This window comes from Muntiacus reevesi, chromosome 6 (genome assembly GCF_963930625.1).
Source record: "Muntiacus reevesi chromosome 6, mMunRee1.1, whole genome shotgun sequence".
NCBI lineage: Eukaryota > Metazoa > Chordata > Mammalia > Artiodactyla > Cervidae > Muntiacus > Muntiacus reevesi.
In genome coordinates, this window is record NC_089254.1 from 45,846,827 (window position 1) to 45,859,837 (window position 13,011).

At 36.9% G+C, this 13,011-nt stretch overlaps 1 protein-coding gene across 2 annotated transcripts in view; it reads left to right on the plus strand.

The window, feature by feature from the left end:
* Nucleotides 1-13,011, plus strand: part of HBP1 (HMG-box transcription factor 1) — a 29,623-nt gene that overhangs the window by 11,744 nt on the left and 4,868 nt on the right. For both annotated transcript variants that reach the window (XM_065939838.1, XM_065939839.1), the window contains exons 3-8: nt 371-599; nt 3,362-3,497; nt 3,842-3,953; nt 4,042-4,154; nt 6,268-6,424; nt 7,095-7,239. In XM_065939838.1, coding sequence (XP_065795910.1) covers nt 371-599; nt 3,362-3,497; nt 3,842-3,953; nt 4,042-4,154; nt 6,268-6,424; nt 7,095-7,239 — 892 coding nt within the window. The remainder of the gene's footprint in view (nt 1-370; nt 600-3,361; nt 3,498-3,841; nt 3,954-4,041; nt 4,155-6,267; nt 6,425-7,094; nt 7,240-13,011) is intronic.

Below are 13,011 nucleotides of genomic sequence, written 5' to 3' on the forward strand. Positions count from 1 at the left end.
TAAAAATGTCTGAGTAGCATATGGAGTATTCCCAGGGGAACCTGTGAAAAACTGGGGGTGGGGAGTCAGAAAACACAAACAGAAAGTTTGTGAACAGTTGTGGTAAATACATGATTTATATAGTAAAGTCATTAGTCCATTTACATTTAAGTTTACTTTCCTATTAGGCTTTGTTGACCCTTAAATGTATAAGATGTCATTGTTTTTTCAGTTGAAACTTGTTTATTTCAAGAAAACATTTTGAATTTACAATTTTCCTCTCACAAAATTAACTAGCTAAATTTGAGGCCCTCTTTTCCAGCAGTGATTACAGTATTGTCCCCTGTATTAGTAATTTCCTTCTGATAATCTTGAGCATGCTTATTTGCAGATGATCTTCCTGAACTTCAGGCTGTTCAGAGTGATCCTACTCAATCTGCCATATACCAACTAAGTTCAGATGTGTCGCATCAAGAATACCCAAGACCATCTTGGAACCAAAATACCTCAGAAATATCAGAAAACACTTACCGTGAAAATGAAGTGGATTGGCTGACAGAACTGGCAAATATCGCCACCAGCCCACAGAGCCCACTCATGCAGTGCTCGTTTTACAACAGGTGGGGCGCTGGCTGTGTTTAACTGAAAACTTCGTCATCACAAAACACTTTCCTCCCTAGTTTTTAAAAGTAATAATGCTGTTGATCATCTAAATAAATATTTTTTTTATTAAAGTCCTTAAAATTAAGCTCTTTAATCTTAAAATGATCAAAGAGGTATTTAACCCTGTGTCGTCATTTCATACTTTGAGGATTAGATAAAAGTAATATGAGAACAGAGTCTTAAATGGTTTAAAGTCATCAAGAAATACATCAGACCAAGAATACTTAAATTTTTTAATTAGAGAAATGAAAGTTTTCTAAAGAGCCATAATTAAAATAAACATTATATTTTAAACTTAGTCAACCTTGAATTTGGTTCCTTTTGGTCTAATAAGTTTATTTTTCTTTTTCACAGTGTCTGTGGCCTTATGTTATGTGTATGTTTGCTGATACTGAAATCTTGAATTTCTCAAAGTAGACTCCCATTGGTAAAAAAAAAAACCCACTGTTTCGTATACCCAGACCAGAGTTTAAGAAAATGTTATTGTGCTATAAAATTATGGAATCTTCCAACTAATATTCCTAGAGAGACCTAAATGGATAACATTTTATTAATTATCCCTCAGATTATAAAGTTGACTATTTAAAAAGACATAGATAAAAAGATAGTTTATAAGGAAGAGAAGTAACCCAGATTTGCACTCATGTGGGTGGGTAGACCAGGGTCCATATACAGTGATGTAGGAATAACTGAATTTTGGTAGTGTTTGTAAGTTAATGTAATTCTTTGCTAAAAAATAAACTTATTAGGTGTGGAGCCTTGGTTTTCTTGCATCCCGGCAAGTTATACTGCTTTTCTTCTATTCTGCAGGATATTGATCTTGATTAGAGCAAATTCAATTTAATTAACTTTAGTTTAAGTCCATGAAAATTTCCACAAGGATGAAAAGTTAGACTTTTCAAAGTATTTCTTCCTTTATTGTCCCAGTTTTTATTTTATTAAGTAATCTTTAATAGTCAAAAAATGAAAAATTCTTTTATAATTAAAAGAAAATCCAGATTTTACTATTGGACTTCCTTTTGTTAGTTGAGATGGTAATTTTCATTTTTCACAACAAACTCAAGGCTTAATAATTCATGGAAAGCTGAGTAAAGTCCTCAGAAGAAAATTAATGTTAAAAAAAAATAACTAAAGGAGTAGCTCCTTAAAGGTGTGAATTACCCACCGCATTTTCTGTGCTTCCCTTCTTCCTTGGGAAGAAGACAAGGTAACGCTCTGCTGTTTTGCCTGGCTTCTAACCCCATCAGTGGTCCATGGCTATTCTCTACAACTTCCTGTGGATTGTCAGACTGTTAGTGACTGAGCTTTTGGGTGTCTGAAGTTGTAACTGTATAAGAGTGTCAAGGGGTTGAGGACAGATGAGATTTATATTATGCTTGCATAGATAGAGGGATGAAGAGACCATGGTGTTAGTCGTTCAGACACATCTAGCATGTTAATTTTTATAGAGCATTTAGGTCATACACATTTTAGAACATTACGTTGTTCTCTCTTAAATGGTTATACAGAAGAACTGATAAACTTAATTTTCTTTTAAGGAAGCAGGGACAAGCTTAATGAATTTTTAACAGTTTGGCCACTCAATAAATATGTAAATGTGTAATAAAAGGAAGAAATAAAAGATGAAACATTTAAGTATTTATACTTTGAAAATTGGTTGGAGAGCATGCTAAAATACATGAAAACTAACTTGGGTTTTTACTTAAGTGATGAAAACAAAGTATAGTTTTATATAGAGAGTAATTTCTGCAAAGGTATAATAAAAATGTTAATTAAGATTAGAAAAATCAAGAGACTAATAGATTTTTTAATGGAGTAAGGGCAGAATTGGAAAGTAAGATGCCCTCCTCTTGTTAGAAAGAGGATTAGTACAGACACTGTAAACATTTTTCTGTTAAAGACCAAATCCCTAGTTGACATGGAGAATTGTCCTGATTTGGGACCTTCAGTTGAGCCTAAGTCTTCGCTGCTGCTTTCCAGTCTCCTGAGTCGGTGCACATTAGCGCCTGCCCTTTATGGGCCTGCTGCTTATTCCTACCCCTCCCATAGGTTTGTGGGGGAAGGATCTTGGTGTGTCCTTGAGAGCCCCATGTACTCTGAGGGGAGTGCTGCCTGGGAAAGAGACCTTTGACAGGAAAGGGGGGGAAGAGGTAGCTTACTTTTTAAGGTGATCCTGGGGGTTGAAGTAGCTGGCTTTATGTGTAGATGCTTTGCAAATAGGCTGTTTTCTACTATAATAAGTTTAAACATTTCAGCTTCAGGTAATTCATTGAATCTGCAGGTGGTTGGTAGCTAAAGAGTTCCGAGTTTGTCACATAGAGCTTGGAGGCCCTGTTCAGATTGAGATTTAGTGACCACATCACAGTAAAACAGAAAGGGACAGACAGCCCTGCATGAGGGGACATCATCCTTCATGAAAGAAACTGTATATTTGTTTGTATTTAGTGATACAAAAATGAGTGAATAAATAAAGGAAACAGTAATTTGGAATTTAAAGTATGTTATCTCATCTGAAAAAAAGTGTTTAAAATGTGTGAAGAGGGAAAGAAGTTATACAACAACATACTATAGATGAAATTTTTGTATCTTCACCAGTGTTTCCCATAGGTGTCTTACACGTGATAACACTGGTGTGGTGAATGTGAAGTTCTTTTCATCAAAAGGAAAGCCCTAGTTTAAGGACCTTTGCTTTGTAATTAAAGTGCCTGATTTATTTTAGATCATCTCCTGTACACATCATAGCTACTAGCAAAAGTTTACATTCCTACGCACGCCCTCCACCGGTGGCCTCTTCTAAGGGTGAGCCGGCCTTCCCTCATCACTGGAAGGAGCAAACACCAGTCAGACATGAAAGGGTAAGTTCATTCATGAAATTAAACTTTCATGACACTTGCACAGCAGCTGGAAAACATTAACTTTTCCCTCACAAAGAGTGTCTTCTGAAGTACATACAGATGGGAAATAGTCTGTCTCATTTTTCTGCTAGTGATCTGAGTTCGATTTTATATGTACAGCTCTAATAACTGTTAGAAAAATTCATTACTAGTAAGAAAATGCATTTAACTAAACTTCGCAAAACTTCAGAAGGCAGTTTTTTCTCCCACAGTTTAAAATAAGTAAGTTACCTACTAATAAAGTCTGAAGACACTTTAACAAAATACATTGAAAATAAAAAAGTTTGTAATACTTTTTTCCACAGGCAAACAGTGAGTCGGAATCTGGCATTTTCTGCATGTCCTCCCTCTCAGATGATGACGACTTGGGGTGGTGCAATTCCTGGCCTTCAACTGCGTGGCACTGTTTTTTGAAAGGTTAAAAAGGGGCTTGAATTCTTGAGTTTACTTGTGTAGCAGACACACTGATCACATATCTAATATTTGTTTTTTACTTCAACTTTAGGCACACGACTGTGCTTTCATAAGGGAAGCAATAAAGAATGGCAGAATGTGGAAGATTTTGCTAGAACCGAAGGCTGTGATAATGAGGACGATCTTCAGATGGGCACTCACAAGGTTGATTTAAAATTCTTTAAACCTTTCCAAGTCTTTCAAAGGGAGCACAGGTTTTTTATTAATCTACAGACGTATCCTCCACTTGCTTTATGTTAAATGGCATCCTGTGTTTTGGGAGGAGCTTTTGTGAATCCTCTTGGTGAGAACAACAGTGACTTGAGATCTTACCTTGATAATGAAGCTTTCTTAGATGGGAAAAAGAGTATTTCTTAGCACTTTTTACACATTGCATTTTGGGGAAAACTAAACTGGCATTAAACATAAAATGAATAAATAAACTACAGCCTTATCTTATGTAATCTACAAAGTGGTTAATTCCCCCGTGGATAGAGAGTTGTTACTTTTAAAATGACCCAATAAAATGCTGGTATTTTCTGAGTCGGTAAGCAAAGGCAGTAATGGGTAGCAGCGGATAACCGGTGAATCCTTTATCTTTGAAATCTTCAATTTCTTCATCTCCACTTTGGGCAGAGAAAATGGGCCTGTTAAGTGTGCTTGTTTAAAAATTCCTCTTTTGATCCTGCTGTCTGTTCCTGTTGAGTCCTTGGGAAAGACAGTCTTGCAGCCTTCAGTTTTCCCTCATGCTGTAGGCACTGGATAGTAAAGTTCGCTGTAGTCTTTCTTTGGCCTCTGTAGCTCTACTAAAATTGTGTCAAAGGTTACTAGCTTCTTTCTGATTAGAAATCTGCTTGTTCTGCTTGTAATTTCTGCAGCATTCTGCACAGTGGATTGTCTTCTTTTGATTTGTGTAGCATGGTACTGCCTTGATTTTCCTTCTGATGTCTTGGGGTTTTTTTTGCTATTAACTTGTCTGCCCGTGATGTTGAATGTTAGATAAGGTTCTACCCCTCCTCACTCTATTTACCACTTCCTCACTGATGATAATGTTCAAAGCAGTTCCTTGCAGCCCGTGGAAACTGCCCTGGTCTTGGAGTCAGGAGAGCTGTGCTCTTCTTTTTTGCTCTGCCAGCAGCTATTAACATTTGCATGACTGGCTTTGGGCAGTTTGTCTGCCCCACTGGGTGTTGGCTTCCTGTTTTGTAAGAAGGAATTGGATTGATTTTAAGTTCTTATAGCTCTAAGAATCAGAAGATTCTTTAATCTAGTTATTAGTATAACCAACACTGAACTGCCTTTTTCTTCCCCTCCTTTCTTTTCCTCCTTTCTTTTAGGAGTATTATTATCTTTTCTTGATTGCCAGATTCAAAATCTTTCTTGGTTGCTTCATTCAAAACATCAAGTTGACTATTTCCTTTCCTCCCTTCCTATTCAATTGATCCATTCTATTTCCTTTAAGATTTTTTACGTTTATCACTTTCTTTCATCAGTAACTTTGACTGGATATTATAGCTAGCCATTGGCATGTCTGTCTCCTTTGTCTTCTGTGAATTTAAGGGTGGGGATCATGTGTTTTCAGAGCCTAGCACCTAGCATCTACTACACACTCAATAAATACTGGTTGAATTTAAATTTAGCCCAGTTCTACCACCATTGCAGTTGTCAATTCAAGACTGTAGTGGGTTTCTCCTGTGAATCTTCAAATACATTGCCTGCTAAAGATAGCTTTTATCTGTAGTCTTTGTTATCATCATAAAATTGAGTCATTAATAAAAATACTTTCATTGACTTCCCAGTTCCTTCTCAAAGAAAAACTTGAGCACTTTGCCAGTCTTTAAGACCCCTTTACTTACTTACTAACTGGGCCCTTCTTTGCAGCCTTATTTGCCCCAACTCTGAATTCATCTTGTATTTTTAGCAAATACTCGGCAATCTCCAGAGAAGTTGCTAGTTAAAACTTTTCCTGGTGTAAGGAGAGTGCTTCTAGATTCCATTTCACATGGGAATTGAAAGCCCCCTTAATCTCTTGGAGTTAATATCTCCCTTTAAACTCCATATGGCACTACTTATTTTTACATTGAAGCACTGATTCCAGTCTGCTTTATATTGTAGTAATTTATATATCTGCCTTTCTTCACTACTGGGTTGATAGCTCCTCAATGGCAGGAATCCATCTTATTTTTACCTTCTCTACAAAGTCTTACACGTAATAGGAACATCACTCCATGTTGAACTGAACATTGCCAATTTATTTGCTCTATGCGTGTATTTCCAGGGCTATGGTTCTGATGGTCTAAAGTTGTTATCACATGAAGAAAGTGTATCATTTGGTGAGTCTGTACTGAAGTTGACTTTTGATCCTGGTACAGTGGAAGATGGTTTACTTACTGTAGAGTGTAAACTGGACCACCCTTTCTATGTTAAAAATAAAGGTAGGGCTTCAATTTGAATTTGTCATAACTTTTAAAGAAAGCTTCTTAAATCTATAATTATGTCTTATGGCGTGATTTTTGATGATTAAGAAAAAACTTTTGAAGGGAAATCTTCTTTCACACTAATACTACCGTAGGAAATGCCTTATAATACCTACTGATGTTTAAATCTCTTGGCAGTAGTCAGGTGGAGCTCTACTTCCTGTGGGTATGAACTTGTGGATTCATGTAGTATATACTATAATAAGCTCTGTATTGTCTTGATATAATTTGGAGAATGAAATATTCTGGTAATTGAAATTTGGTTTAGGCCAAATATGCTTTATATCTGAGTCACATTAATACACTCAAATGTAATGATTCAGAGACTCTTTCATGGTCTCAATCATCATCATTTATCGCTTACTATCTTGTAGGTAGACGGAGTACTGATTGATAGAATTGATACATTAGTAAAATGCTGAATTAAACTAGTTTTGGAGGGCTTTTTGCATTGCTTAAATAAAATATTTGAGTTTGTTTTATGGCAAAGATACATGACTTGTGTTATAAATCTCTGAAATACTAACTTTTTATTTTTAAGACTCAGAGGTAACATGTCTAAGAAATAACTTGGGTGCTTTCTGTCTGTCTCTGTCCTTTATGTAATGATCGTTTGATTTAACTTTAGGTTGGTCATCATTTTATCCAAGCTTGACTGTGGTTCAGCATGGCATTCCATGTTGTGAAATTCACATTGGTGATGTATGTCTACCTCCTGGACACCCCGATGCCATTAATTTTGATGATTCAGGTGTTTTTGATACATTTAAAAGGTAATAGTAAATCTTTTTTTTCCTCTGTTAAAGCTAACTCTTAATCTCCCTAATGATTGCTGTTTAGGAGGTTAAACCTGTAAAGATGTGAGAATTAAAAAGGACTACTTAGAAGAAGTATGTACAGTCAACCTTGAACAGCACAAGTGTTAGGGACGTTGACCCCACACAGTTGAAAATCCACATATAACTTATAGCCAGCTTTTCATGTAGGCAAATTCAACCAACCATGGACTGAGTAGTAGTTACTATTGAAAAAAATAAATCCATGTTTAAGTGGACCCATGCAGTTCAAACCCACATTGTTCAAGGGTCAACTGTATAAGAATAAATGAAAAGATACTTGGTAATTAAAGTAAAATAGTAATTCTAGAGAAGTTTTACAAAGGATGAAAAATGCCATTTGGAGCAACATGGATGGACGCAGAGATGATTATACTAAGTGAAGTAAGTGAAAGACAAATACCATATGATATCACTTATATGTGGAATCTTTAGGAAGAAAAGATACAAATGAACTTATTACAAAACAGATAGACTTACAGACTGAAAAACTTACAGTTAGTTACCTGAGGGGGATGGGGAGAGATAAATTAGGATTTTGGGATTAGCAGATACAAACTATATACATCTAATAGATAAACAACAAGGTCCTACTGAAATAGATCAGCTTTGATAGTTAAAAAAAAAAATTTGTTAAATCTGACCAGTTGTTTTGAACTGGTTCATTAATCTGTTAATTGTATCCTTTTTCCTTTAGTTAACTCTTTAATACTCAATTTGACCAAGGTCTTTAGTTGTATGGATTAACAATTGTGAGAACAGCAAAAATGTTGATATTTGGAAAGACTTGAAGAAAGTGATTTTTTCCTGAGATCACCTTGTTTAATAAGTTGTAGAATAGGATAAGAACCCACATGTGCTGACACTCAAGAAGGTTGACCAACTGCCTGAACTTTTGTGGCACTTTTCTGGTTTTAGCACTGAAAGTCCTGCATCCCTGGAAACCCCTCAGTCTTGGGAAGACGGGGGCAGTTGGGTCACCCTTCTCCCAGAAGGAATGCAGAGAAAGTCTGAATATAATATCTAGGATTTTAAGACCCGTTGTTTCTTTGTGATAATTATCAAATTCATAAGCATTTAAGTAGAGAATTCTGACGAGTTTTTGCTGGGCTGACGATTTTATTTCATTCAGTTTAATATAAGATTAATGTTTTTATTTCGAAAGCATAAGTGAGACTGTCAAAAAGGAAAAAAAAGGTAACCAGCACAGGGCCAGGCCCAGGCCCAGGCTGTATGCTCATTAAACGTCCCTAAGATTGGAATCTAAATGCTGTTTGATTCTTTCATATACAGTCTTTGAAAAATGAGGCAGTGTTAAGGTCTGATACTCAGTATTCTTAGGATGTAGATTCATGATACTTCTAATGTTTTGGTGAGAGTGTAAACTGATATAAAAATTTTGGAAGATAATTTGGCTTTATTGTCAGCCACTGAATATCAGCAGTTCCATTCCTCTGTATGTACACCAAAGAGAGTAAATGCTTGTAGACGTGTACTAGGAGATGTGTGAAGCTCATAACTGTGTTGCTCATGATAGCAAAAACATGGACTCAGTACTCATTTACTGGAAACTGGATGTGATATATTCATGCAATGGAATTCTTTTTGTCAGTGGAAAAGAAATGAATCTTGTGTGTGCTCATTCGTGTCTGACTCTTTTGCGACCTCCTGGACTGTAGCCTGCCAGGCTCCTCTGTCCATGGATTTCCCAGGCAAGAATACTGGAATGGGTTGCCATTTCCTTCTCCAGGGGATCTTCCCAACACAGGCATTGAACCAGCTCACTAGTGCCACCTTAGACATACATTTTTAAACATGGATCAACTTTAGAAATGTTAAGTAAAAATTTATATAATCTTTCTATGACTCAGATGGTAAAGAATGTGCCTGCAATGCAGGAGACCCAGGCTCAGTCCCTGGGTCAGGAAGATCACCTGGAGAAGGAAATGGCAATCCACTCGAGTATTCTTGCCTGGAGAATCTCATAGACAGAGGAAGCTGGCTGGCTACTGTCCATGGGGTCACAAAGAGTTGGACGCCACTAAGTGACTGACACATTGTATATAAAATACACATTATACAGTTGGGTTAGGGATCCTCAAGTTCACCCCCAGGTTCAGTGTCTTACCAGGAGGACTCACAGGATTCAGTACTGAGTCACAAGCACAGTTGTGATTTCTTACAGTGAAGGGATATGAAGCAAAATTGTGAAAAGGAAAGGCGTGGGCTGAAGTCTCGTGAAGCCTGGTTTCCAGGAGTCCTCTCCCTGTGGAGTCACACAGGACAAGCTTATTTCCCTCAGCAGGGAGTTAGGACAACACGTAGGAATTGTCATCTGCCAGGAAGCTTATTAGACATGCAACACTAGAGGTTTTATTGGGAACTGGTTGCACAGGCTGTCTCTGCCTGGCATGTACCAAAAGCTTCCAGAACAAAAGCAGGTATTTAGGGTAAACTGTATTTTCAGTACCCACAGTTTAGGAACAGTGAGCCACTTTACCAGTTGTGGGAATGAGGGGAACCCTCTTGAAATCCTAATTCCAAATGCTAGTCATTGCCAGGCTGTAAGTAACACTTTGAAAGGACAGCAAGCCTGTGATGTTCCTTTTTCTGCACAATGAAACATTCTAAGTAACATCACATGTTAATATAGTTGCTGTTTTAACAGTGTTGTTATAGTTTTATTGTTTATGAATGTATTTTATAATAAAATTACTGGAAGGGGGAATGATAAACAGTTCAGGAGAGTGGTTATCTCTGGGGGTGGCCAATGTAGAACTTCAGTAATATTAGAAATATCCTATTTCTTTGTTACTAGTACCCAGCTAGACATTGCTGGCAACACAATAGGTGCTTTTGGGTCATGCTTGTTCGGGAAGGGCATTTAAGTCGATGTTAGCTTGCAGAGGAACAGAAGTCAGCAATAAACTGATGAGCTCTTAAACAAGTTTGTGGCTTTATTGTAGAAAGGAAGCTTCCAGAGAACTTGAAGAAGCCCATTTGAGAATTGCTGGCACACAGTAGGTGCTCTAGGGTCATGCTGGTCGGGGAAGGGCATTTGAGTAGATGTTAGCTTGCTGAGGATCAGAAGTCATCAATAAACTGATGAGCTCTTAAACACAATTTGTGGCTCTGCTGTAGAAAGGAAGCTTCCAAGTGAGAATTTGATTTGAAGCAGCCCATCTGAAACAGTTGGGCATTGAGGCCAATCTTCTAGCATCCCTGGGCAGGTTTCAATAATAACTGATACTTCACTTGAGTACCTGTGAACTTGCCTCTGTCTTAAATAGTCTGTTCTTCCAACTGTGCGGCCTTGCCCAGCATGTACTATCTTCATTTTAGAGACGAGCAAACAGGCTACAGGATTGCCTGCCCAAGGTTGTATTACTGGTAAGTGGCAGAGATGGGCTTTGAGCCCAATTAAAATTTTATATTATTACGTTCTCCAGATTTGTTTATTTTACTGTCTTGGTCAGTCATCAGACATTTTGAGAGCCTAGAATATGCTGGCATTGGGGACTTTAAAATCAGTTAGAATATAAGCTTGCCTTTCTGCGTCCAGTCTAAAGACAGAAGCGGATGAATGGGTCCACGTGTGTGGTGTGTGATGTGCTGGTTGAGAGGCAGCATAGTCTGGTAGCAGCTTGGTTCTGGAGCTGACTGCCAGGAATCAGGTCCTCGCTTTGTGATAGATTTGCTGTGGAAATTGGGGTAAGTTAATTTTTGTGTGGGTCTTTGAAAAAAGAAAAAAAAGCTGTAAAAGGGTTAAGTGAGTTAATATTTGTGGTTTGCTTAACATACACTACAATATTGTGGAGTTTTTCTTTAATAGACAATGATGGTGGGAAAGAGGACATTGTAAGCTTGAATGGCATGTAAAAAAAAGGTGTGAAATAAAAGCATATTTTAGGAACTACACATCATGAAGGCAGTGAATGTTCAGTAGAGCAAAAAAATTAAACTTGAGATTGATTTTATGTAATATTGTAATGCTATGGTCATAACAAAATCTGAATTCTGTGATTGAATATTTCAAACTACAGATTTTATCCATAATGGAAATGGATGGTTGGTTGTACCACTAGATGGTGGTATTTTCAAATTTCAGTTGTCAGTTAGCTTACCCTATTTTTAAATCTCTTGGTATTTCAAATTGTAATTAAATATTTTCCTTGAGTTAGGGATTTGATACCTGGGATGGGAAGATTGCCCTGAAGGGAGGGCATGGCAACCCGCTCCAGTATTCTTGCCTGGAGAATCCCATGGACAAAGGAGCCTGGTGGGCTACAGGCCCTGGGACCCCTAAGAATCGAACATGACTGAAGCGACTTAGCACACAAGCACACATAATTTTGTGTCAGGTTCATTTACAATGGTTAGGTTTGCTGTTTTAAGAGGGGATTAAGGTAGCAAAAATTATTTCTCTGGCATAATACTGACTGCTAAGCATTTATCGGATGATTTTGGAGTCATACTTCTTCAAGTACACTTATTTCATGTAATACTTTTTATTTCCTTAATATATTTTATTGAGGTACAGTGATTTATAATGTTTCAGGTACACAACAAAATGATTCAGTTATATACTTATTTTTCAAATTATTTTCCATTATAGGTTATTATAAGATATTGACTAGTTCCCTGTGCTATACAGTAAACCTTTGTTGCTTGTTGTAATACCTTTTAAAACAAATGTTGTGATAAATGGTAAAAGTAATTTTTATTGTGTACAGTGAATGGTGTGGACCTCACTCATGTAGCTTTCCATCTGTGTCTAGAATCATCTATAATCTCATTGTTTTACCTATAGACAGATACTGTTCCTGTAGCTCATATCAACCTGTTGATGTATTGCCAGAATTTATGTTTTCAGGGGGAGAGAGAGTTGGGTTTAGAGTAAAAGATTTTCTGCTAAGATTAAAAATGTAAGTGGTAAGTTAAACTTTACACAGTTGGAACGAGAGAGTTCTTTTGATGTTATCTTTAGGCTATGGTCCTCATTATCTCTAATTTTCAGACAATGTTTTCAGTAAATCTGATGATTATTCACCTTGAGGTTTGCAAACAATGGTACAGAGTACTGTGGTATTGCTGAGGCAACCTGGGGCTTTGGAGACGGACAAACATGAGGATTTAGAGCTAATAGCTGCAAGGCTGTGGGTGAATGATACTTTACCTTTTTTAAGCCTGTTTCTTCATATAGAAAGGATAATAATCACCAAGCAAGCTTGGTAAGAAAGTAAGAGATAATATGGAGAACTTACTTTGATACCTGTATGAACTGAATATATCAGACGAAATGTAGCCTTTCTGACAAATGTGGATGTTTTAAGTTTTAGGCTGTGTTATGTGGATCGCCTTTAGGGGAGATTTATGCATGTATGACTGCTTATACCTAAACAAGTGATTGGGCTACTGTGCATTTTAAGTTCCTTTAGCTACATTTAACCAATTCTCCCTGTCCTTAGCCAACACCTTATCTTCTGTAGCAGTTAGTCCTTAGGTCTGGTATATATGCCTGCTACTGTTTAAATTTTTTTAGTTTCAGGCTTCTGTAGGTCAACAAAATAGATTATCAAATTTGTCCAAAAAGTAGGAATAAGTGAGTTGTATGGGATCTGAAGGAAGTGTTTTTTATGAATAAAGTATGTGGATTATAATAAATTCCTTTGGGGTAGGGAGGGGTGAAGTACTTTTAAAAAAAAACAA